The sequence below is a fragment of the Piliocolobus tephrosceles genome, chromosome 1 (genome assembly GCF_002776525.5).
Source record: "Piliocolobus tephrosceles isolate RC106 chromosome 1, ASM277652v3, whole genome shotgun sequence".
Taxonomy (NCBI): Eukaryota; Metazoa; Chordata; class Mammalia; order Primates; family Cercopithecidae; genus Piliocolobus; species Piliocolobus tephrosceles.
In genome coordinates, this window is record NC_045434.1 from 189,395,628 (window position 1) to 189,417,544 (window position 21,917).

General features: G+C 50.2%; 2 protein-coding genes across 4 annotated transcripts in view; both read right to left on the minus strand.

Moving 5' to 3' along the window:
- Positions 1 to 3,331: 3,331 nt before the first annotated feature.
- LOC111555844 lies at positions 3,332 to 4,669 on the minus strand. Its single transcript, XM_023232253.1, has one exon. The coding sequence runs from the start codon at positions 4,556 to 4,558 to the stop codon at positions 3,716 to 3,718; it is 843 nt and encodes a 280-aa protein (XP_023088021.1). The 5' UTR covers positions 4,559 to 4,669; the 3' UTR covers positions 3,332 to 3,715.
- Positions 3,332 to 21,917, minus strand: part of ZNF362 (zinc finger protein 362) — a 29,180-nt gene continuing 10,594 nt past the window's right edge. For all 3 annotated transcript variants that reach the window (XM_023232249.2, XM_023232250.3, XM_023232251.1), the window contains exons 4-8: positions 21,102 to 21,435; positions 19,737 to 19,961; positions 9,076 to 9,154; positions 8,789 to 8,947; positions 3,332 to 5,109 (exon numbers count right to left, since the gene is read on the minus strand). In XM_023232249.2, the coding sequence (XP_023088017.1) occupies positions 4,993 to 5,109; positions 8,789 to 8,947; positions 9,076 to 9,154; positions 19,737 to 19,961; positions 21,102 to 21,435 (914 nt within the window). In that variant the 3' untranslated portion in view covers positions 3,332 to 4,992. The remainder of the gene's footprint in view (positions 5,110 to 8,788; positions 8,948 to 9,075; positions 9,155 to 19,736; positions 19,962 to 21,101; positions 21,436 to 21,917) is intronic.

A 21,917-nucleotide genomic window follows, 5' to 3' on the forward strand; every position in this document is an offset into this window, starting at 1 on the left:
GCAGTGGATGTGATCATGGCTCACTGCAGCTTCAACATCCCTGGGCTCCGGTGATCCTCCCACCTCAGCCTCCCAAGTAGCTGGGACTACAGGCATGCACCGCCACACCAGGCTTTTTGTTTGTTTTTTGTAGAGGCAGGGTTTCACCATGTTGCCCAGGCTGGTCTCAAACTCCTGGGCTCAAGGGATCCACTTGCCTTGGCCTCCCAAAGTGCTGGGATTCCAGGCATGAGCCATTGCACCCAGCCAGTCATTTCTGTTTTAAAGGGGGAATAAATGGAGTGCTCAGCAGCTTCCAAGGCGTGGGCTGGAGGCAGCCTTGCGCTGTTGGAGATCTTCTTGAGGAGGGAGGGGTTCCAGGAAGCTGCAGGGCAGGCAACCCTTGGGAATGGCTCCCCTCCTAGTGCGCCCAGAGGCCTAAGGAGGGGTTGCGGGGGTGGGCACGGAGGGACTTGGATCTGAAGCAGGAATAACAAGAGGGCTAAAGCTCCTTCTGCAGCTGTCTCCATTACCATCAACACTATCCTCAGCACCTATCCTGAGGCTCCCCCAGGGACAGTGGCACTCACACACTCCCCACGTGAGCAGGTGAAAATCAGACTCGGTCCCCTGAGCATCACTGCTACATGCAAAATCTCCACCTGTCCCAGCCACCCCACCTTGCCATGCAAGCTCAAATGCCACCCCTAGGAATTCCCAAACATCTTCAGCTCTCTTAGTCAGGGATCATTGATCATAAGAATCATAGATCCCTTAGGGCAAAGGCAAATAACAGCAATAACGATATGGACATATATTGGGTCTTACAATGTGCCAGTTCTAAACATTAGACAGGTATTGATTCATTTAATACTCATATCCACACTGTAAGTTGGTTACTACTGTTTATCTGATTTTACATATGAGGAAATCAGGCACAGATTTAGTAAGTAACGCAATGTCATACCACTAGCAACTTAAATTCACTGAAGTGAGAACAAACAGGAAATTAAACATAGCCAGAGGATGAAGACTGACAGGAACAGAGGTTACCACTAGCTCTTGGTCTCCTTGGTCCATTTCTGCTCTTTCTCTGCTGGCTTTGTTCTTCTGCTTGTATCCAGCTCAACAGAGTCACCCCAAACTGCAGTCTATAGGGTTTTCCAGTTAAGGTACCCACCATCTCCTAACTTGTTCCTAATTCATGGAATAGAGAATCTGACAGGAAGGTCAGCTCCACCCGGTGGTGTGCTGGTGTATGTCTAGCAGTTGACTGGGGAAAAAGAAAGCCCTGATTTATAGTGTTTGCCAATATCCATGGTGTAAATCCCACCGTGGCTGATTTCAAGCTACCCATACTCACTGAATGCAGAGCTTGGAAGGGGTGTGCACAATTTTCTCACATGAATCAGGACAGCCATTATGCACCACTGGCTGCATCTATGTATCAAGTCACTGAGTCAGGTGTCCACCCTGGCCAATCGGCTGTGGCTGCAATGGGGTCATGTGACACAAATATGGCTGCCAGAGCCCATCTTTTCATGGCAAGGCAGGCTATGGGAGGCCAATTTCAGAGAAAGAGATGAGGCCCCTGAGATTACTGAAAATATGCTGGTTCTTGGCTACAACACATTCATTAACTCTTCTGCTAGTAACACACTCTGGTTTCCTCTTAGTGGAACCTCTTGTGCTTTAGAAAGTGAAGCATACGAGGGCTTCACCCTGTACTCCATCCAGGCTGAGAGCACGGGCCCTAGACCCAAGCAAAACAAGCACACAACATGATCCAGTTAGAACCAGGAAGACCCAATTAGACTTGCTGGGCGCTATGGTTTGAATGTGGCCCCCCCCAAAAAAACACGTGTTGGAAACAACCCCCCAGTGCAACAATGCTGGGAGTTGGAGCCTAGTGGGAGGTGTTGGGTCATGAGGGCTCCACCCTCATGAATGGATTAATGCTGATTATAAAAGGATATGAGGCTTCGAGTTCCATTTTTCTCACTCTCAACCTCTTTTTGAGATGGATCTTGTTCTGTCTCCCAGTCTGGAGTGCAAATGGTGCAATCACGGCTCCCCACAACCCTGACCTCCCAGGCTCAAGCAATCCTCTCACCTCAGCCTCTGAAGTAGCTGGGACTACAGGCGCATGCAGCACCACACCTGGCTTTGTTTTTTTGTTTGTTTGGGTTTGGTTTTTCTGTAGAGACAAGCTCTATGTTGCCCAGGCTGGCCTCAAACTCCTGGACTCAAGTGATGCTCCTGCTTTGACTTCCCAAAGTGCTGAGATTACAAGCATGAGCCACCAAGCCTGGCCTCACCCTCTCTTGCTCTTCTGCCTTCTGGCATGAGATGACATGGCATGAAGGCCCTCACCAGATGCTGGCACCATGGTCTTGGACTTCCCAACCTCCAGAACTATGAGACTGGAATTTATCACGAACAGAATGAAATTTCTTTTCATTATAAATTACCAAGTTTGTGATATCCTGTTATAGCAGCATAAAACGGATGAAGACACTGAGGCTTTTGTCAGAGAGACAGAGGCTTGATTGCTGGAACCCTGGGGACTGTAAGACTAGAGCTGCTGACCCCACAGGAGCCTCAGGCTGAAGCTGACTCAGAACAGAGTGGAGAGCTGGAGACACATCCTTTGAGCCCTGAAGGTGGCCTGACCACTGTCCTGTTACATAAACCAATACATCCTTGTTTGGATTGGACTTTCTATCATTTTGCAGCCAAGTCTTGACACATGAGGACCGTGAGGACTCAGGGAAATTAGTTCCCGATGATGACCTCCATGGTAGTCACTTCTGTCTCCCTCACAGAAGTGCTTCCACAGGGCCAGACTTGACAAACTTTTGGGGAATTAATTACTAAATTTCCTTCATAGGCAGTCAAAACATTGACTCCCATGGGAAAAAAAAAAGTATGACAAGGACGTCTTGGACTCCCCCCCCAATCCCTGGAATCACTTCCACAAATCAGGCACTCATGATGGACCCCACAGATGGGTGGGGTGCCCCTCAGGGATTAGTGGAAGTGAGACTTATTGGTAGACCTAGTATATCCAAAAAGGCTCCAGAACTAGGTAATGCTGGGTCAATTTATGTCACTGCTACTATACTGCAGCATGATCCTTAGCAAAGAGCCTCTCTTGGTTTGCTGCCCACTTCTTAGGGAGTTGTGAGGCAATCAACATAAAGCACTCAGTTCAGCACCTGGAGTGAGGCCAGCCCACAGGGAGGCCACTTCCTTCCTTCTCCAAGTCTGGGGGGCGGGGGAGGGGAGAGGAGCAACGGAAAGGTGCCCCCCAGCCCTGCCCTCGCACAGAGCACGCCAAACACCACTGCCACCCGGGTGCAGGTACAGTTTATTCTTCACAACAGAGAAATACAAAGAGCAGAGGGTTTGTAATTCCTTTGTTTCTTGCCCCCTTTAGTGTTTTCCCCCTACATTTGATTTTCATTTGCTCCCCACCCCCTTTTTTAAATAGAATGCAAACTACCTTCCTGAAGTGTCTGAGGGGCACCTGCCCTCACCTCCCTGCCTCCAAGATGCAGACTGAGAAGCCAACAGACTGTTTTTTTCTTTTTTAATAAGGTAACTAGTTCTAAATATGGTGGCCTGGAGGTCCCATAGAAAAAGCAAAGGGGTGTTAACAGTATGTATAACAGCGTATTTACAGGGAGTAACATGCGGACAAAAAGCTACAATACTGAGTATCAGACGACGCAAGTCAAACAAAGGGCTGGGGGTGGGGGCAGAGAACCCCATGGGAAAAGAAACCCCAGGAAACGTTAAACTGGTAAATCAATGGCGAGTTAAGGCTTAAAAAGTGTATAAAAATAACACAGTTAATATTCAAAACGGAACTCCAGATACAGAATATATAGATGAGTTTCTGTCTAGTTTTCTTTTTTTCCCGGGGGGATGTAGGGGGCTTCTCCGGGCTCTGTACATGGTTCCTATATACACGGACACGCATGGCTTTCAGATTGGGGTGTGTCTGTGGGGGCTGGGGGCAGGGTCTGCTCCTGGGACCTGCCTCCCCGAGGATCCCTTCCCTGCTGAGGGGCCTAGGGCCTCGGCTGGGGATTCCCACTCCATGGCAGGGAAGACAAATAACCCCTCCCTGGGCACTGCCCCCATCTGGAGGAAATTCTGGAGGGAGGTCCCAGCCCCAGGCCCACTCCCTCCCCATCCCCCTGCCCACAGTCTGGCATGGTGGGAGAGGTAGCCGAAAGGTTTCCTGGCCAGCACCGAGGTAGACTGGGGTGGTCTTCAGGGCAGCAGGGGAGGGCCAGGTCTTACCCAGCCCATCCCCACCCCATTTCCCTGGGCCCGCCACCCAGCCCATCACTGCACCCTTTGGTCCTGTGGATCTCCCGCCCCTCTCATTTCTGCCTCCTGAAGCTACCGCACCCCTCTGCTCAGTGATGCCTGGGGCACAGCTCGAGGTGCGAGCCAGGCACTCAGGGGCGAAGGGCTCACTCCGGCTGCTTCCTGCCCCTCCCACCTGGGGGTCCCCTTTGCAGTCCAGAAACCCAGGCCTGAGCCTCCCCTCGAGACCTGAGGCCATGGCAAGAGAAGGTCCCACACTGCCCTCTGGTTCTCTGCGTCCATCTGTCCGATTCTTTAAATTTCTCGGTCTTAGCAGCACCAACTTCCTGGCCAATAAATATCTTTTCTGTTATTTCCAAAACAAACTTAAAAAAAAAAAAAAAAAAGTGAAGCAAGTGAAGGGTAGGGAACAAAAAGAAAACTCAACAGAGAGGTTCAAAGTGCTCTGAGATCGTCTTTGGATGCCACCAAAACAGTCCAGAATCTTGCAGTTGGCCTGGCCGCCCCTGGACTGGACCAGGCAGGGCTTCTGCGGACCAAGCTTTCTGGAAGGTTGGGAAGGTGGTGAGAGAGCTTGGTGGTTCCTGGAGGGCCCCTGGAGGGAGTTGGGGCCTGGTGCTGCCTGGGTCTGTGTCTGCCAGTGGGCCGGGTGGGGCGGCGCCTCCAGTGGGCTCAGATGAGAGAGATTCGCACCGGGATGCCGGGGGACTCCGTCCTCTGGGGTGAGTGATGGCTCACCAGGTGCTCCACCACCGTGTGTTTGGACATGTGCTTCATCAGGTAGGTCTCCTGTGGGCAGGGGTGAGATTCAGAACAGGGAACCACCAGCAAGGGAGGGAGAAGAGGCTGCAGTTCCCACCAGCAGCCACTGGAGGGCTCTTAGTAGGCGGTCCAGAGGGTGGAGGACAGCCACGGCTTCGCAGGGTCAGTTGGGCATTGGCCATTGGTTCTAGAGACACTGCACTGCTGCCAAGGGTGAGTGCTGGCTGGAGAGCTCACCCCTCAGCAATGCCCACCTGTGGCTCCCCAGGGCCAGGTCTCCAGCCCCTTGCCACCGGGCTGTAGCTGGGTATACTGGCTGAACCTCAGCCCTGTCTGCCCGGTGGAGCACAGTGCCTGCATCTGGCTGGTGATCCCAGGGACAGTCAGGCAGCAGGACTGGGCATGAGCCTAGCTCTGCTGTTTCTTAGTGGTGAGAACCTGGACAAGTCATCTTGTCTCTCTGAGCCTGTTTCCTCCTCTGTAAGCAGGCATGGGGGAGGAACAACCTCAACAGGTTGCTATGGTGACAGAGATCAAGCCCTTAGCATGGAGTAAGGGTTGAAGGTCTACTCCTGCCCTAGTCTCTACATTTCCTTTCCTTCCTGATTTCTTTTTTTAAGGTCTCACTGTGTCGCCCGGGCTGGAATGCTCATCAGGTAGGTCTCCTGTGGGCAGGGGTGAGATTCAGAACAGGGAACCATGTACACAATCACAGCTCACTGCAGCCTCAACCTCCTGGGCTCAAGCAGTTCTCCCACCTCAGCCCTCCAAGTAGCTGGGACTACAGGTGGGTACTATCAGGTGCTCCACTGGCTCTGCTGGATCTGACCTAAGGCACCAGGACTGGGCAGGTGAGGCTGTGACCCAGGGCTCACTGCAGGCGCAGAAGCTCTCACACTAAGCCACATCCTTCCAACTGCCTTTGCCAGAAGCAGAGGCGGTACTCCAACCTACCACTCCTTGACTTCAGACCTCAGTGTGCTCAGAACCCAGCAGAGGAAGCCCTCAAATGTGGTGGCAACATGCTATCCAATACCAGAGGGAAGCAACCCGCAAATTCCTAGCTAGGAAACTATTCTTCAGTTGAATAAATAACAAAGAAAAAAAGTGGGGGTAAGGGGACTTAGAGATTAAAAGATATACTGGCCCACTATGATGTAGGAATCTTATTTGGATCTTGATCTAAAAAGAATAATGTAGGCCGGGCACGGTGGCTTATGCCTATGATCCCAGCACTTTGGGAGACCAAGGCGGGTGGATCATCTGAGGTCAGGAGTTCGAGACCAGCCTGGCCAACATGGTGAAATCCTGTCTCTACTAAAAATGCAAAAGCGTAGCCGGGCGTGGTAGCATGCGCCTATATTCCTAGCTACTCGGGAGACTGAGGCAGGAGAATCACTTGAACCTGAGAGGCAGATGTTGCAGTGAGCCAAGACTGTGCCACTGTACTCCAGCCTGGGGATAGAGCGAGACTCTATCTCGATTTAAAAAAATAATAATAATGTAAATATACCCAATCATGGCATTCATGAGACAAATGAAAATGTCAGTGCTGAATGGGTATTTTCGAGTATTTGATAAGGACTTTGGTTAATTACTTTTTGGTGTTCCAAAGGTATTGTGGATATGCTCAAAAAAGGAGTCTTTATCATTAGAGACAAAGTGAAATGTTTAGAAATAGTATGATGTCTGGATTGTACTTCAAAAAATAGGAGTATGGATGAGGCAGGATTGGTTGATGGTACAGGAGGTTATGGAAAACTTGAGCATTGGAGATAGGCAGGGACTGACTGGAGATCAGCTAGCCAAGCAGGGGCTCCCGCTCACCCCTTTGGAGCCCTTTTCCCTGCAGATTCTGTCCTCTTTGCCTCTTGATCCTCCTCTGCCCTTTGAACTTCAGGGAAGAATAAATGTTACAGACTCAGCACTTAGCAAGTGGCAGCCCTAACTGGCACCTGACAAGTACTGCCAACGACCCCACCTACAATCCATGAACTCCCTCCAGCCAGAGTGACCTTGCAAAAATACCTTCCCTGCCAGGCACAGTGGCACAACCTGTAGCCCCAGTTAATTCTGGAGGTTGAAACAGGAGGATCCCTTGAGCTCAGGATTTTGATTCCAGACTGGGCAACATGGCAAGACCCCATCTCTAAAATATACCAACAAACAAACAAATCTCCCTGACAGTCCCCTCCCTGTGGCTTCCCATTTCACCTCAAAAAACATCCAAACTTTCCTAACAGAGCCCCAAGGCCCCAACTGACCTAATTTCCTTCGAGTTCTTGTAACATGCCAAGTTTGTTCCACCTCAGGGGGTTTGCACTCAGTGTTCCCCTCTGAGGGCATGGAAGCTTCTTTCCCCTCTTTCTCCTCCTCATCCAATTATCCTTCAAGGCTTCATCTAAGTGGTGCTCCCCCAGGTGGTCAATCTGGACTCAGCCCCCTTCCCAACTCCACTGTGTCCTCCTTGCTGTCCTTCAAAACACACTTTTATCACGGTGGTTCTCAATTGAGGTAATTTCCACCCCCAGGGACAAAGAGCCAGGATGCGAACCCAGGAGTGGCAGGGACAGAAGGAGTTCTCAGAGAGGACACAGAGGGGCAGAGTTTCAGGGCCATGCTGTCCCCCAGGATGCAGGACTTCAGAATGCAGGACAGCATGGCCCTGCCGCTCAGCCCCTCTGTGTCCTCCCTGGAGACATTCTGTGGCTGTCACCACTTGGGGAGGGGTTGCTACTGGCGTCTAGCGGGTGGAGGCCTGGAATGCTGCTCAGGGCCCTGCCACACGCAGGCCAGCGCCTACAGCGGAAAGGCCCGGCCCAAATGTCCATCTGGACTAGGGCCGAGAGGCTCTGCTTTACAGCAGTTACACAATTTCCCATCAAACAATTATGTGTGCACTTGTTTAATACTTGTCTCCAACAGTAGTTCTTAACTTCCCTGGGGGCAAAAAATAGATCTGTCTGGCTCATCATCCCAATGCCCAAGCACCCGGCAGAAGTGTTTAGCAAAGACTGAGTGAATAAATAATGGTACTAGCTCAGGTTGATGTGGCACCACTCTGCCAGCCAACAGCCCTGTGAGTTCATCCATTTGACAGATGAGGAAACTGAGGCTCAGTGACCTCTACGTTGGGGATATGGGGGCTGTTAACTAGAATATTAAATCGACCAGAAGCCCACACTCAAGCGACTCGCCTGGGGGTGAATGGTAGTTCTGGGTGCCGAAAGGCCCTCGTTTGGGGAAATTCCCACCCAGGGACGGGGGCTGAATGCTCTGAGCTTTCTGGGCGGCTCAGGCCTTTCCTGAGATGAGGGTGGCTGTGGACGTCACTGCGCCACCTTGTGGCCGTGGTGGCAGTTGCAGCTTCCTGGGTGACAGGAAGGCCCTTCTCTCTCTGTAGCTGTGCAGAACAGGTGAAAAGCCTCCTGCCACTGCCTGAGTATTCCAGGGCCTTGGAGACTCAGGCTAAAGGTGAGCAGGAGGCTAGGGGCTTGGCCTGGGGTAGCTGAAACCAGAAGTGGGAAGCAAAAGCCCTGGTTCTACTCTTCCCTGTGATCTCAGAGAGTCACTTCCCTTCTCTAGGTCTCAATTTCTTTGTCTGGAAAATGGGAAGAGTCAGCACAGATCTAAAGAGGGGGAAGCAGCTGAGGCCTGGAAGAGGAAGTGGCTCCCCTGGGGCAGGGCACAGGCTGACTGGACTCACCGAGGTGTAGGCCCGCCCACACATGCTGCAGCAGTAGGCCTTGGCGTGCTTGATGGCATGGGCCGAGAGGTGGATCTGCAGGGAGGCGGAGTCCGAGTAGGCCCGGTAGCAGTTGGGACACTTGTAGGGCTTGTCCTTGTTGTGCTGGCGCTGGTGAGACTGTGGGGGCACAGCAGGGGGTCAGGAGAGGACCAGGGCTCCCCTGCCCCACCCCCTTCCCACGCTCCCTTGTGGGGGTGGCGGGGGCACCAGGCCACCTGGTGGGCAGAAGGCAGGCAGGCACTCACCTGGAGGTTGGAGAGCTGAGTGAAAGCCTTCTCACAGCCAGGATGTGGGCACTTGTAGGGTCTGTCGCCTGTGTGGATTCTGCAATGGGCAGCCCAGTAAGGTCGAAGTCCCTGACACACACCCCAAGACCGCTCCAGTCCCCAAGTCCTTACTCTAGCCCCTAAGCCTCTCAGTCCCTACACTGCCCATGCTCCCCAAGGACCAAGAGTGGGCCCAGGCAAGAGCTGGAGACTTCAACGGCCATGGCTCCTCCTTCCTTCTCTGCCCTCCACTGCCAGTCTGACCAGAGCCTCCCGCTTCCCACAGGTCCCTGCTGTTCCCAGCCCACCACTAGAGCCCTGGTAACAACCCAGTGCAGGCGTTGGAGGGGGCCTGATTTGACTGCCCCTCTCCTTCAAAAACCCCACACTACAGACCACACATTGCAAAGAACACAGATGCACGGCTTTGTCGGGACCTTCCCTGCCCACCCAGCCTCCTTCCCTAAGAAGAAGGAGACATCTCCCTCTAATTGGCCCCAGACACTTATTTCCTGTCCCTACCCTATGTCAGGCACATGTCCGTGACAGCTACATGGTCACCCCAGCAAATGGGAGAATGTGGGACAGCACGGCCCTGAAGCTCAGCCCCTCTGTGTCCTTCCTGGGAGTTCCTTCTGTCCCTGCCACTCCTGGATCTCATCCTGGCTGTTTACCAGCTGGGTGACCTTGGACAAACCACTGAGCATCAGTTTCCTCATCTGCAAAATGGGTATAAAAATACAGTCCCTACCTCATCGGGCTTTGTGAAGATAACATCAGATAATGCATGTAAAGGGCTTAGCCTAGTGTTGCTACAAAGTAAGCACTCAACGTTTGCCAGTTATCATTACTCATTCATTCACATTCATTACATTGGGTACCCATGCCCCAGGCACTGTGCTAGGTATTTGGAATGTATCATGAACAAAACAGACAAAAGCTACTGCCTGGAGGAAATAAGCAACAAGTGTGAAATAAACAAGTAAATCACATGGAGAAGGTAGTAAGTTCTGTGGGAAAAACAACAAGATGGGGGGACCATGAATGCCGGGAAGAAGGGGTACAGTTTAAAATGGGGGTAAGGGACTCATGGGGAAGGTGACATTGGGGCAGTGACTTGAGAGCTGATGAGCCTATACCTGCCCAACAGCCCAGGTGAGGATGGGGTTGTGGACTGGGCGATGATGTCCACAATGGAGCTCAGCAGCCTGGCATGCACTAATAGTGGGCTTCCCGGCTTTCTACACTCATGCCTTTGCACCATCTCCCTGGGCGTGTCTTCAAGCATCTATTTGGGCAAATCCGCTGTACCAAGCGGGTGGGCAATGAAATGCCAGCTGGGCCTGAACCTTGTTTGCCTAATTTGTTGAGGAACAAAAGTGGAGGGGAATATCCAGATTTTACCAAAAGGGTGTCCGCTCCTTCCTTCCAGGGCCCCAGCCCCTCTCACTGACTGGGTTTGCCATCAGCCCATCAACAAATTCATCAAAAAAACTAAAGCCCCTCTGGCCAGGCCCAGTGCTAGACTCAGGGACACAGGGTTGAGTAAGAAACATTCCCTGCTACCAATAAGCCCATTGGCTGCTATTATAAACATTGACAAAGTCCAAATTCCTTATGTCATTCAAGCCTTCACCAGGTGGTCCAGCGTCCCCTCCCTGCTCGTACACACCCTATGTCCTGGTCCGAGAATGACTCTTCCCTGCCAGCCGTATCTGATAAGTCTCCACACACCTCTGCTATGTCTGCATCCTCAGCACTGGGACCTCCCTGGCTCTTTGGCCCGGTAAGTGTTAGCTCATCCTTCTAGATACGTTGGCGAGTGGGGCTCTGCAGAATCTCCTGAGTGTACTGCTCACCCCACAGGCTTCCAGAGCACATTCCTCACCACAGAGCCAACCCCACTGGACCCTCGAGGCTGCCCACACTTCTCTCCCCTGCCAGCTGGGGAATCCTGAGGGCAGAGACGGGCCCTAGTCTCAGGATCAAGGCCCAGGGTCTGGCCTTCCACAATAGCTGTGCCAAGAGAAGCTGAGCTGACGCAGTTCCGAGCACCCCTGTTCTACCTGCACATTTCTGGGTGTCACATTTCAGGATCCCACCCCAGGCCGCTGCACCCCGTCTCTACAATGGAAGGACCTTAAGGGTCATCTGGACCAACTCTGCTTGAGGCCAGCATCCTCTTCACTTCACCCCATCCTCATTCCCTCTAGAGCTGGGAAATTCGTTTAGTTAGGCTCCCCGTCACCTAACCCCTAAGGGTCCCCAGGACTCACGCTGCCTTTATCTTAAACCCCACAACCCCTTCTCCCCTTGCCCTGAAACCCAGCCACAGTGGCCTTGCACTAGCTCCTCCAGCACTGAGCCCTTTCCCACCTCCAATCCTTTATCCAAGCTGTTCCCTCTACTAGGAACACCTGTCCCTCAGCTAACACCTGGCTAAAACCCAACTCCTGTTCTCAGCATAAAAGTCCCTTCATCAGGGCAGCCTTCCCTGACCCCCTAGACCAGGTCAGGCTCCCTGCGGCCCACCTCACAGGCAACGAAGGCTTCCCAGAAGTCTCTGCGTGGGTACTTACTTTCTCCATGTGTGGTCACTGCGTTCCTTCAGAGGAACTCCCTTGGGCTCATTCCCTACCATCACCCCAGCGCCTGACATGGGCTCAGCACAGAGGGGATTCCATAAATAGACACAGACTCAATGAAGGCAAGTTCTTTCTCTCTGAAGTCAATCACTGACAAGACAAAGAGGTTCCACATCATCAGCGACTTCCATGCCCGGACTGTATTTCCTGAGGGTTTGCTGACTGACTGACCAACAGTCCTCCAGCGGATTCGGGTTCTTCCTCAGGAACCAGGCAAGCCCTCTTAACCAGCAAGCTGCCTCTCTGGCCTCCTCCCATGCAAGTGCAACAACTGCCCAGCCTCCCCCTGGACTCCCAGCCTCAGCCTCTCCCCGCCAGGCCTCGGCACGGCTGAAGCTGCAGGGCTCTGACCTGTTCACAGCCCAGTCTGGCAGCCCCCACGGTCTCCCTCTTTTTCCAGGACAGAGTCCATATCCCCTTCCCCAGCTTGCAAGGCCCTTCACATTCTGGCCTTAGTTCCTAAGGCCTCCTCCTCTGCCACTGTGCTCCCCGGAGGACCATCTTACCAACCTCCCCCAACACACATGCAGATGCAGCCTCCCAGCAGGCTTCGAGCCTTTGCTCATGCCATTCTTCCTCCAACTGGGGAGGGCTGCGGACCCCTCCGTACTCAACCCAGATGATCCCCCCCAACCTCCACCTCCTACTTCCCTCTCTCAAGGAAGTTTCCACATCTGCCATCCTCCCAGGTCACAGTGGCAGGGGCCTGCCTCTGCCCGCTCCTGTGTCCCTGTGCATGGCACCCAGCATGGGTCTGGCTCAGAAAAAGCTTCAGGGAGCAACTGTTGGATAAGGAAGGACCATGCTGCCTGTTCTTTTGGCTCTTGACTGAAGAGTTTGTCTTGACTGAAGACAAGACAAACCTCTTGTCTTCAGTCCCTGAACTTCAAGTCAAGCCTAAGCCCTCAATGCTAACATCAGAATCCTCTCTTTGTAAGGCATCTTCCCACTAGGGGAGCACCCAGCCCCAGCTCCCATACCTGTGGTGATGGGAAGTCCACCCTGACTCTAGGTGGTCACTCTTCTTTTTTTTTGAGATGGAGTCTCGCTCTGTCGCCAAGGCTAGAGTGCGGTGGCACAATCTCCACTCACTGCAAGCTCCGCCTCCCCAGTTCAAGCAATTATCCTGCCTCAGCCTCCCAAGTAGCTGGCCCGTTCCACCGTGCTCAGCTAATTTTTTTGTATTTTTAGTAGACCACTATGGTTCAAGACCGTGTCAGCCAGGCTAGTCTCGAACTCCTGACCTCAATAATCCGCTCACCTCAGCCTCCCAAAGTGCTGGGATTACAGGCATGAGCCACAGTGCCTGGTTGGTGGTCACTCCTCTTTAGGCAGCACAAGGAAGCTGAGCTGAAGCTAGTGGCCCTGGACTACCCCCCTCCACCCTCCACTGTCCTAGTCCCAGCCAGGGGCTCCAAAGACTTGCTCTGCTCTCTTGCTTGGCACTGCCACCCCCATGTGCTGCTTCTGCCTGATGCCCCAGCGCCTTCCTTCTTTCTGAACTGGGCTGCTCCTCGGTGCACTGCACTCCAATCTTGCTTCTGCCCCCTCTTAGCTGGGTGACCTTGGGCAGGTGACTCTGCCTCCCTGAGCCTCAGTTTCCCCCTCTCTAAAATGGGGATAATAATAAAGAAATTTAAGAATTTAAAGGGTATTCATAAATATTTTTGCAGTGTTAGTTTTTAATACATTAATTTCTATTTAAGTTAAGCAACTTATGAAAACAAAGAGGAAATATATTCAGTGTTTCAATAAAATTATTAAGGATTCATGAATTATCACTTTTATTTCTCAGCCATGAGATGGCTTCGGGCATGCCGTGTTTTTTAACTAAAACAATGGCCATAGATATATGAAAGTTACATATTCCTTGAGAGGATTCCCCCTCTGTGGCATTTTTCACATTCATTATCTCTTATGAAGAAATAACAAATTCACACCGCACAGGGATTTTATGGACACCCTGTATATTAAAACACCTTAAGCAGGACCTGGCACACAGAAGTTCTTTAACAAGGAATAGTTGTCGTTGTTATTAGCATTATTATCAGACTTGAAAAAACTAAAATGACACTTTCCTCTGCTGCAATGATCATTAGGCATGTACATAACATCGCCCTGCCAGGAAAAGAAAAACAAAAACAAAACCACTTTGCACCCTGAATAAACAAACAGACAAATCCAGAGTCACTCTGTCTAGCTCTAGTTCACAAATAGATAGAACTTTCAGCCATTTCCTATAACTGACTAACTTCCTCCCAAAACAATGGTTTGTTTGTTTGCTTGTTTAGACAGGATCTCTGTCTCCCTGGCTGATCTCAGCTCACTGCAGCCTCTACCTCCTGGGTTCAAGCAATCCTCCCACCTCAGCCTCCTGAGTAGCTGGAACTACAACCAACACATGCTACCACACTCGGCTAACTTTTTAATTTTTTGTAGAGATGGGGGTCTCAACGTGTTGCCCAGGCCAGCCTCAGGCTCCTGGTCTCAAGCCCAAAACAATGTCATCCCTGACTCCCGCACTGTGATATCCGCCAGTACAGACAACCCGTACACATACACTAACTGCACGAGACAATGCTGGTTTTCTACCACGATCAGACTAACAAGAACAGAAAATGTTCTATTTTCTCTATAAATCCATGTGGTGTTTATTATGTAGAGGGCTGATCCTTCTGAAACCTGGACTTGTGCAATACTTCGCAAGTCTCTCACTTTGCTTGTGCCTTCCTTTCACGCTGCAGGCCCATTAAGATGCTCCAGTGCCACTCAACTGCCTCACTCCGACCGTGCTCCCAAGCACATCCTTCTCAGCTCCTAGGGCGGATCTTGCTTTGCCCTCTTGCTAACTCTACCTCTATTGCTTGACTAGGGCTGGCTCTGTTTTGGACATGACCTTCTTTTACGCCCTTCAATAGTGGCTGTAACACTGGGAAGATGGATTTGATTATATGATCTGATGCCTGGTTCTCTGCCAAGGCACAAACAAGTAGGAAAGGGCCTCTGTCAAATAGAGGACAAGGAATCTGGAATCTGGTTGCTTCTTCAGCTTTGGCTTTGTTTGTTTGTTTGTCTAGAGAATCCTGGGAGTTCTGGGCATGTGGGACACTCGCCTCTTTGCCACTGAGTTACGACACATTAGTTTAATTATATGTGCCAGCATCTAGTGACTTAGAAACTATCTTCCAATGCTGATAGAATCCTCTTTTGTTGTTTGTTTGGTTTCCTGCCATTATGAACTCAAATCAGTCCAAAAGAGGTTGGGGGGGGGAAATTGTGCCCTCAGGAATGGAGAATAATCCCTGAGTCAAAGAACATTCTGGCAAAATACTCTCCTCTCCTTCAAAGGCCTGTTAATTTTTTGTTGCTTTTTTTTGGTCATGTTCTTAAATAATATTTTTAAACAAAGTCTACTTCTTGAAGAAAAACAAAACAAAACAGAATTCTTCATCATTATTATCACTTGCTCCTGTGTTTATTCGCTTGCCTGTTCCCTCAACTTTGTGCTGTCGCCTTTCTCAGATCCAGGTCCCCAATTCAGAAAGATAAAACTGCTAAGGTGCAAATGCAAATGCAAATGCTCTTGGTGTTTCCAGATGGCTGCTGGGCAACACCAAAGACTTGCTTCCTTGCTTTACAAAAGGAGGGATGCTTACAATGATTGGGTTTTATATTCTTCTTTTTTTGTTGTTTTTTTTGTTTGTTTGTTTTTTGAGACAGAGTCTTGCTCTGTCACCCAGGCTGGAGTGCAGTGGTGCGATCTCAGCTCACTGCAACCTCTGCCTCCCAAGTTCAAGTGATTCTCCTGCCTTGGCCTCCTAAGTAGCTGGAATTATAGGCAGCCGCCACCACACCTGGCTAATTTTTGTATTTTTAGTAGAGACAGGGTTTCACCATGTTGACCAGGCTGGTCTCAAACTCCTGACCTCAAGTGATCCACCCACCTTGGCCTCCCAAAGTGCTAGGATAACAGGCGTAAGCCATGGCACCTGGCTTATATATTCTCCGTATTTTTAATTAGCCAAACACTAGAGTGATAGCTGCCCTATGAAGTCTGTAGCATAAGAAAGTTGACAAAAAGAGAAACTCAACCTCCCTGGGTTAATTTTATACATACATAAACATATAATATGTATAATATATGTTCTTGTGCACTTTTTAAGATGGACCAAAAAAACCTAATCTAATGCACAGAGGGTGGCATAATAGGCATCAACAAAGACATTTCTTTAAAAAGATTTTGTCTCTAGATTTAAAATGCGCTGAACAATTAGTGATAATGCTTTATGGGATTAAAAGACCCTGAAGATGGGCCAATGTGCTTGCTGCCGATGACATGTTTTTTTTGTTGGTGAGATGGGGTCTTGCTCTGTCACCCACGCTGGAGTGCAGTGGCACAATCTTGGCTCACTGCAACCTCTGCCTCCCGGGTTCAAGTGATTCTTCTGCGTCAGCCTACCAATTAGATGGGACTACAGGCGTGCACCACCACACTCGGCTAATTTTTGTACTTTTAGTAGAGATGGGGTTTGACCATGTTGGCCAGGCTGGTCTCGAACTCCTGACCTCAAGTGATCCACCTGTCTCGGCCTCCCAAAGTGTTGGGATTACAGGCGTGAGCCACCGTGCCAACCAAACATGTTTTTAATATGAAAAATTGATCATGCATTATACCTTCATAGAGGACTTTATTGTCCTCCATTGTGATATTGTTGATTATTATAATTAACTAACCGGAATCATTTGGTCTAATCAACAGGTCTGATTTTTACCCTCACACTTGCTTAAAGGCCTCTGCTTCAAGCTAGAATAGACAAATGCATACAGACTGCCACGCTGACATCCTCTTCTTGACCAGACACTGCCAGAGGCCAAGGTGGACTCCAAGAGTCCTTGGTCCAGAAGTAGATAACTGTGAAAGCGGGCTAACTAACCCACGATCAGAGGAACAGGAATTATTCCCCAGGACTGGATGAAACTGCTTTTACCCTTAATGTTCTACTAATGTTCTAATTTTCCAAAAGTCTTTTTTTTTCTTTAATCTGTCTCTAATCCTCAATTTAGGAGGCTGTATTCAATAAACTAGAATAAAATATTCCTAAAATGGTGCCTTCTTCCAACTAACTCTTCAGAATTCTGGGGGTGAGGGTGGGAGGGGGACTATAAAAACCTAACATAGATATGAAATAATAAATCATCAAGGAAATGTTGAAATAATCATTCTATTGAAAACAACAAATGTAATTGGCCTTATCTACAAAACTACTTGGAATAATTGCTAAAAACTCTTCAAAGTATCTTTGCTGAGACCCTTTTCTTTTACGATCATTAGTTCTGTAAACAGGATCTGTAAGAATCCGTCCTCCTTCCTAACAGGATATAATTGGGTAAATCAAATTTGTAACCATGGCTGTGCCAGAAATGTCACATTTAAAGACGAATTTCATTTAATTAGGCATGACAAGTCTGAGAGTAAGAAACAAGGTCTGCACTTCAAAATGGGAATGAGGGCTCCCCGGGCCTCCAGGAAACCGGACTGGACCTGCTCTACGGCTTGTGGAATTTCAGCCTTTAAGGTTATGAAAAGACATCAATCTCTGCATGTCCAGAAACACTGACAAACGAAGATGCTCCAAAAAGAGGGTATCCCCCACATTACATGTTGTATAGGCACAATCTGGCAGAGGTGAATTGGATGGTTCTAGGTTCCTGATCTCTAATAATATAAAATTTTTTCACACCGACACACACACACACACACACACACACACACACACGCAGTTCTGGCCTGGGGGCCTTACAAAGTCTCCTAACAGAGTTAACTCCCAAGCTTTTCTATCACATGCTCTAATTTTAAGAACCATACAACCGGGAGGACTTGATCAGTCAACACCTTGTTACATACATCTCTGTACATAAACCTGGGCAAATTTTTTAAAAATCAAAGTAACAACAAAATCAGAAAATTTCTGAAACAAACTTATGTGGTCAGATGTGTGCCTTGGGAATCACGGCAACGAGAAAACAGACTGACATCTGGCCCTGCTGCCACTGTACCATTTTATTCTTTTATTTTTTTTTTTTTCTTTTGAGACAGGGTCTCACTCTGTCACCCAGGCTGGAGTGTAGTGGTGCAACTTGGGCTCACTGAAGCCTCGACCTCCTGGATTCAAGCAATTGATCCTCCCACCTCAGCCTCCCAAGTAGCCAGGACTACAGGCATGCACCATTACTCCCAGCTAATTTTGTATTTTTCTGTAGAGATGGGGTTTTGCCATGTTGCTGGTCTCGAACTCCTGAGCTCAAGCGATCAACCCACCTCAACCTCCCAAAGTGCTAGAATTACAGGCATGAGCCACTGAGCCCAGCCTGCCACTTGATTCTTACTATCATACTCACACATCATGTCCCAAAGTCAGAGAAATAGACAAGGTAAAACATCTTGCACCCAGGGATAAAGGATTCAAAGACAATGGAGATAAACGAATAAATGACAAAAACAAAAAAAGCAAATAAAAGATAGAGCCCTTCTCATGGTGGCACACCCCTGTAATCCCAGTTACCTGGGAAGCTGAGGAGGCAGAGCTTGCAGTGATCCGAGATCACGACACTGCACTCCAGCCTGGGCAATAGAGTGAGACTCTGTCCCCCACCCAAAAAAAAAAGAGCCCTTCTGTATAGTATTGGTCCTCAAAACAGAAAAAACCTTGAGTTCTTTCTGTAAATTACAAACTCCACAAACTCCACAACAAAAAACAGTTTTATCCCTGACTTTTACAATGCTGATATTGGCAAACACGTGCCAATGCTCACACAGATGATCTCTCACATGTGAGAAAATGGTGCTGCTTCCCCTCTGAGTAGATGAACTGCAATCTTGGTAATCTTTGGCTCGTTTTTAAAAATACCAATGGTATTTTTATTTTGTGAGCCATTCTTTCTGATGGCTATGCCCTCCTGCACAAACTTTTCTTTCTTTTTTTTTTTTCTTGAGACAGAGTTTCACTCTTGTCATCCAGGCTGGAGTGCAATGGCGCAATCTTGGCTCACTGCAGCCTCCACCTCCTGGGTTCAAGCAAGTCTCCCGCCTAAGCCTCCTAAGTAGCTGGGATTACAGGTGCCCGCCACCACACCCAGCTAATTTTTGTATTTTTAGTAGAGACGGGGTTTCGCCACATTGGCCAGGCTGGTCACGAACTCTTGACCTCAGGGGATCCGCCCGCCTCAGCCTCCTAAAGTGCTGGGATTACAGGCGTGAGCCACCGCGCCCAGCCACAGACTTCTCTTAAAGCATTTATAGCTTTGAATCTCCCTTTCACACACTCAACTAAACTGTATGCCCCATGAAGGCAGAGATTTTCATCCGTTTTGTTCCTTGCTGTATCCTCAACATCTAGAATAGTGTCTGTCATAGAGTAAAAGTTTCTGTAAGTATTTGTTAAATGGACAAATCATATGCTCTGTAAAAAACAGTTATATTTATTCCAAAATATTTAATAATTGCTTATTTTGTGCCACAAACTGGGGATGTGGAAATGGAAGAGACTGAGCTCTTGCCTTCAAGAACTCCCAGCAGACTGAGTGAGGTGGGCAGATAAACAGATGTGGGCATGCCAGCCTACCACTGCTATGATGGACATGCACAGAGCCCTGTGGGGACACAGAGGTTGGGTCCCTTACCCAGCTAGAGCAATCAGGGAGGGCTTCCTGGAGGAAGCTAGACTGAGCGATGACAAGGGGATGGCCAGAGAAACAGGGAAAAGCGGGAGGAAGGTGTCTCTGGTAAAGGATATAGCATGTGCAAAGACACAGAGATGAGAAACAGTGGGGACGGGGTGCAGTAACAACAGCTAAGGCCAGTGAGGTCCTCAAAGGCCGTGACCCTGAGGGCAATGGGCACCTGGAGAAGGTCCTTGCCCCTCCTTGCACTGGCTCTATGTGCCAGGCCACAGGTGCTGAGTTGGGCTGCAGCAGGGCAGCAGGCAGGTCGCTCACCTGGTGTGCTGCTGGAGGTGGGAGAGCTGCCGGAAGGACTTATCACAGTAGGAGCAGTGGTAGGGCTTGACGCCCAGGTGGATGCGCAGGTGCTGGGCCAGGTAGGAGGCGTTGGCAAAGGACTTGGAGCAGTGCGGGCACTTGTGGGGCTTGGCCTCTGTGTGCGACTTGGAGTGGATCTGCATCTCTGACTTGGTGAAAAAGGTCAGCGGGCATACCTTACACCTGTGGAGCAAGAGGCAGGTTCACACGCGGGAAGACCGCCCCCCCCCAAGCCTGTCCATCTCAGGGGAGGTCTTCTACATCAGAGAGACCTTACTCCTGGGACAGTTTTTTCCTGTGAGGAGCCCAAGAAGCACAGGCCCACCTGGGAAAGACGAGACAGTCTCCCAGCCTGGGCACCCTTAAATCTGGAGGAGGAAGCTCTTGCCTGGGGGAACATTACAGAGCCCGGGGCATAGGGTTATACCTCAGAGGGAAGACAGGCCTGATCCTGGTGAGGCTTTGCCCAGGGCTACATCCCACGGTTCTGGGGAGGAGGCTCTACCACGTGAAGTAGTTCTCAACCAGGCTGCTCATTAGAATCATCTGGGGAGCGTCTAAGAAATACCGCCTGCCCCACCCTCCACACTCTCCACACCCTCCACCCTCAAAAAATTAACTCAGAATTCCTGGAGATGCAGCCCTGGCATCTGCATTTTCTGAAAGCTCTTCAGGTGATTCTTTAAAATTCTGGCGGTGGTGGTTGTTGTTTGAGACAGAGTCTCACTCTGTCGCCCAGGTTGGAGTGCAGTGGCCCGATCTCAGCTCACTACAGCCTCTGCCTCCCAAGTTCAACTTATTCTCTTGCCTCAGCCTCCTGAGTAGCTGGGATTACAGGGGCGCACCACCAGGCCCGGCTAACTTTTGTATTTTTTGTAGAGATGAGGTTTCACCATGCAGGCCAGGCTGGTCTCAAACTCCTGACTGTAGGTGATCCACCCACCTTGGCCTCCCAAAGTGCTGGTATTACAGGCATGAGCCACTGTGCACGCCCTCTTCAGGTGATTCTAAGGTGGCCAGGGTTGAGAACACTGCTTAAAGGGAGGAGGAAACCGACTCTCACAACCCCAGGCTGTGGGGGCGGCTGCCAGGCACAGGCCACACCTAAGGGTCCAAAGCTGTAGTCCCCTACCCAGCAGCCCTCCCCAAATCGGGACTCGGGATGTGGGTGGGGCTCTCCAGAAGGCCCCGCCCCTCTGGAACCTAGCCCTGCCCCCTCGGCCCAAAGGGTCCGATTGAGCCCCACTACTGGGCTCCTGGAGCAGCTCTGGCTCAAGTCCCAGCCCCAAGCCCACTCGGACCCCATCCCGCCAAGACCCCCACCTGTACGTCTTGCCCTCCTTGGCAGTCTCGCCCGAGGCCAGGATGGGGTAGGGGACTACAAGGACAGGCGGACCCCCCGGGTTCTCCGCCTTGATCTTTTTGCGGCCGCGTTCGGACTTGGGGGGGCCAAGCAGGCCGTGGCCCTGGATTGTCTTGATGGAGTCCAGGAGAGGGGGGCTGGTGATCCCTGAGATGAGGGTGGGGGACGAGGCGATGAGGCGGCTCTGGCTGGTGGTGGTGGGTGTGGACGGGGTGCTGGTACCCGTGCCCGTGCCTGTGCCCACGCTCGACTCAGAAGTGCTCACAGCCGGGGTCCGGGTGGACAGCCCCAGACCTGCGAAGACAGGCGGGTGGGGGTACGGGTGAGGGGAGCTGCAGAGGCCAGCTCGGCTGCCCACCCAGCTATGTGATTTTGGCAGGCGATAACGTTCATAAGTTACCACCCAGGGGTAACTAAATGAGACCTTGTGCATGTGTAAGATGCCTTAGGCACCTTAAGATTAAATTGAGTTATATAACAGAGGCACTTTGGAAAAATTCAAACTATAGAAAAAGACTGAGGCACAAAGAAGTTCACTGCTGTCTTATTTATAACAGCAAAATTTTAGAGGCAACTGAAATATGCAACATTAGGAAGGGGTTCGGTAAACAGCGATTAATTGCCTCTACTGAACTGCCCATTGAAAAGGAGGTTATGTTTGTTTAAGCAAACTACATATGTATGCACAGAAAAAATAAGTAGGAAAGAATGTGCCAACATGTGATATGGATGGTAGACTAGGAGTAATTTTTTTTTTTTTTTTTTTTTTTTTTTTT

Coding starts and splice junctions, on each gene's coding strand:
- LOC111555844 (XM_023232253.1), bottom strand. CDS start 4,558: ATGGCCTCAGGTCTCGAGGGGAGGCTCAGGCCTGGGTTTCTGGACTGC.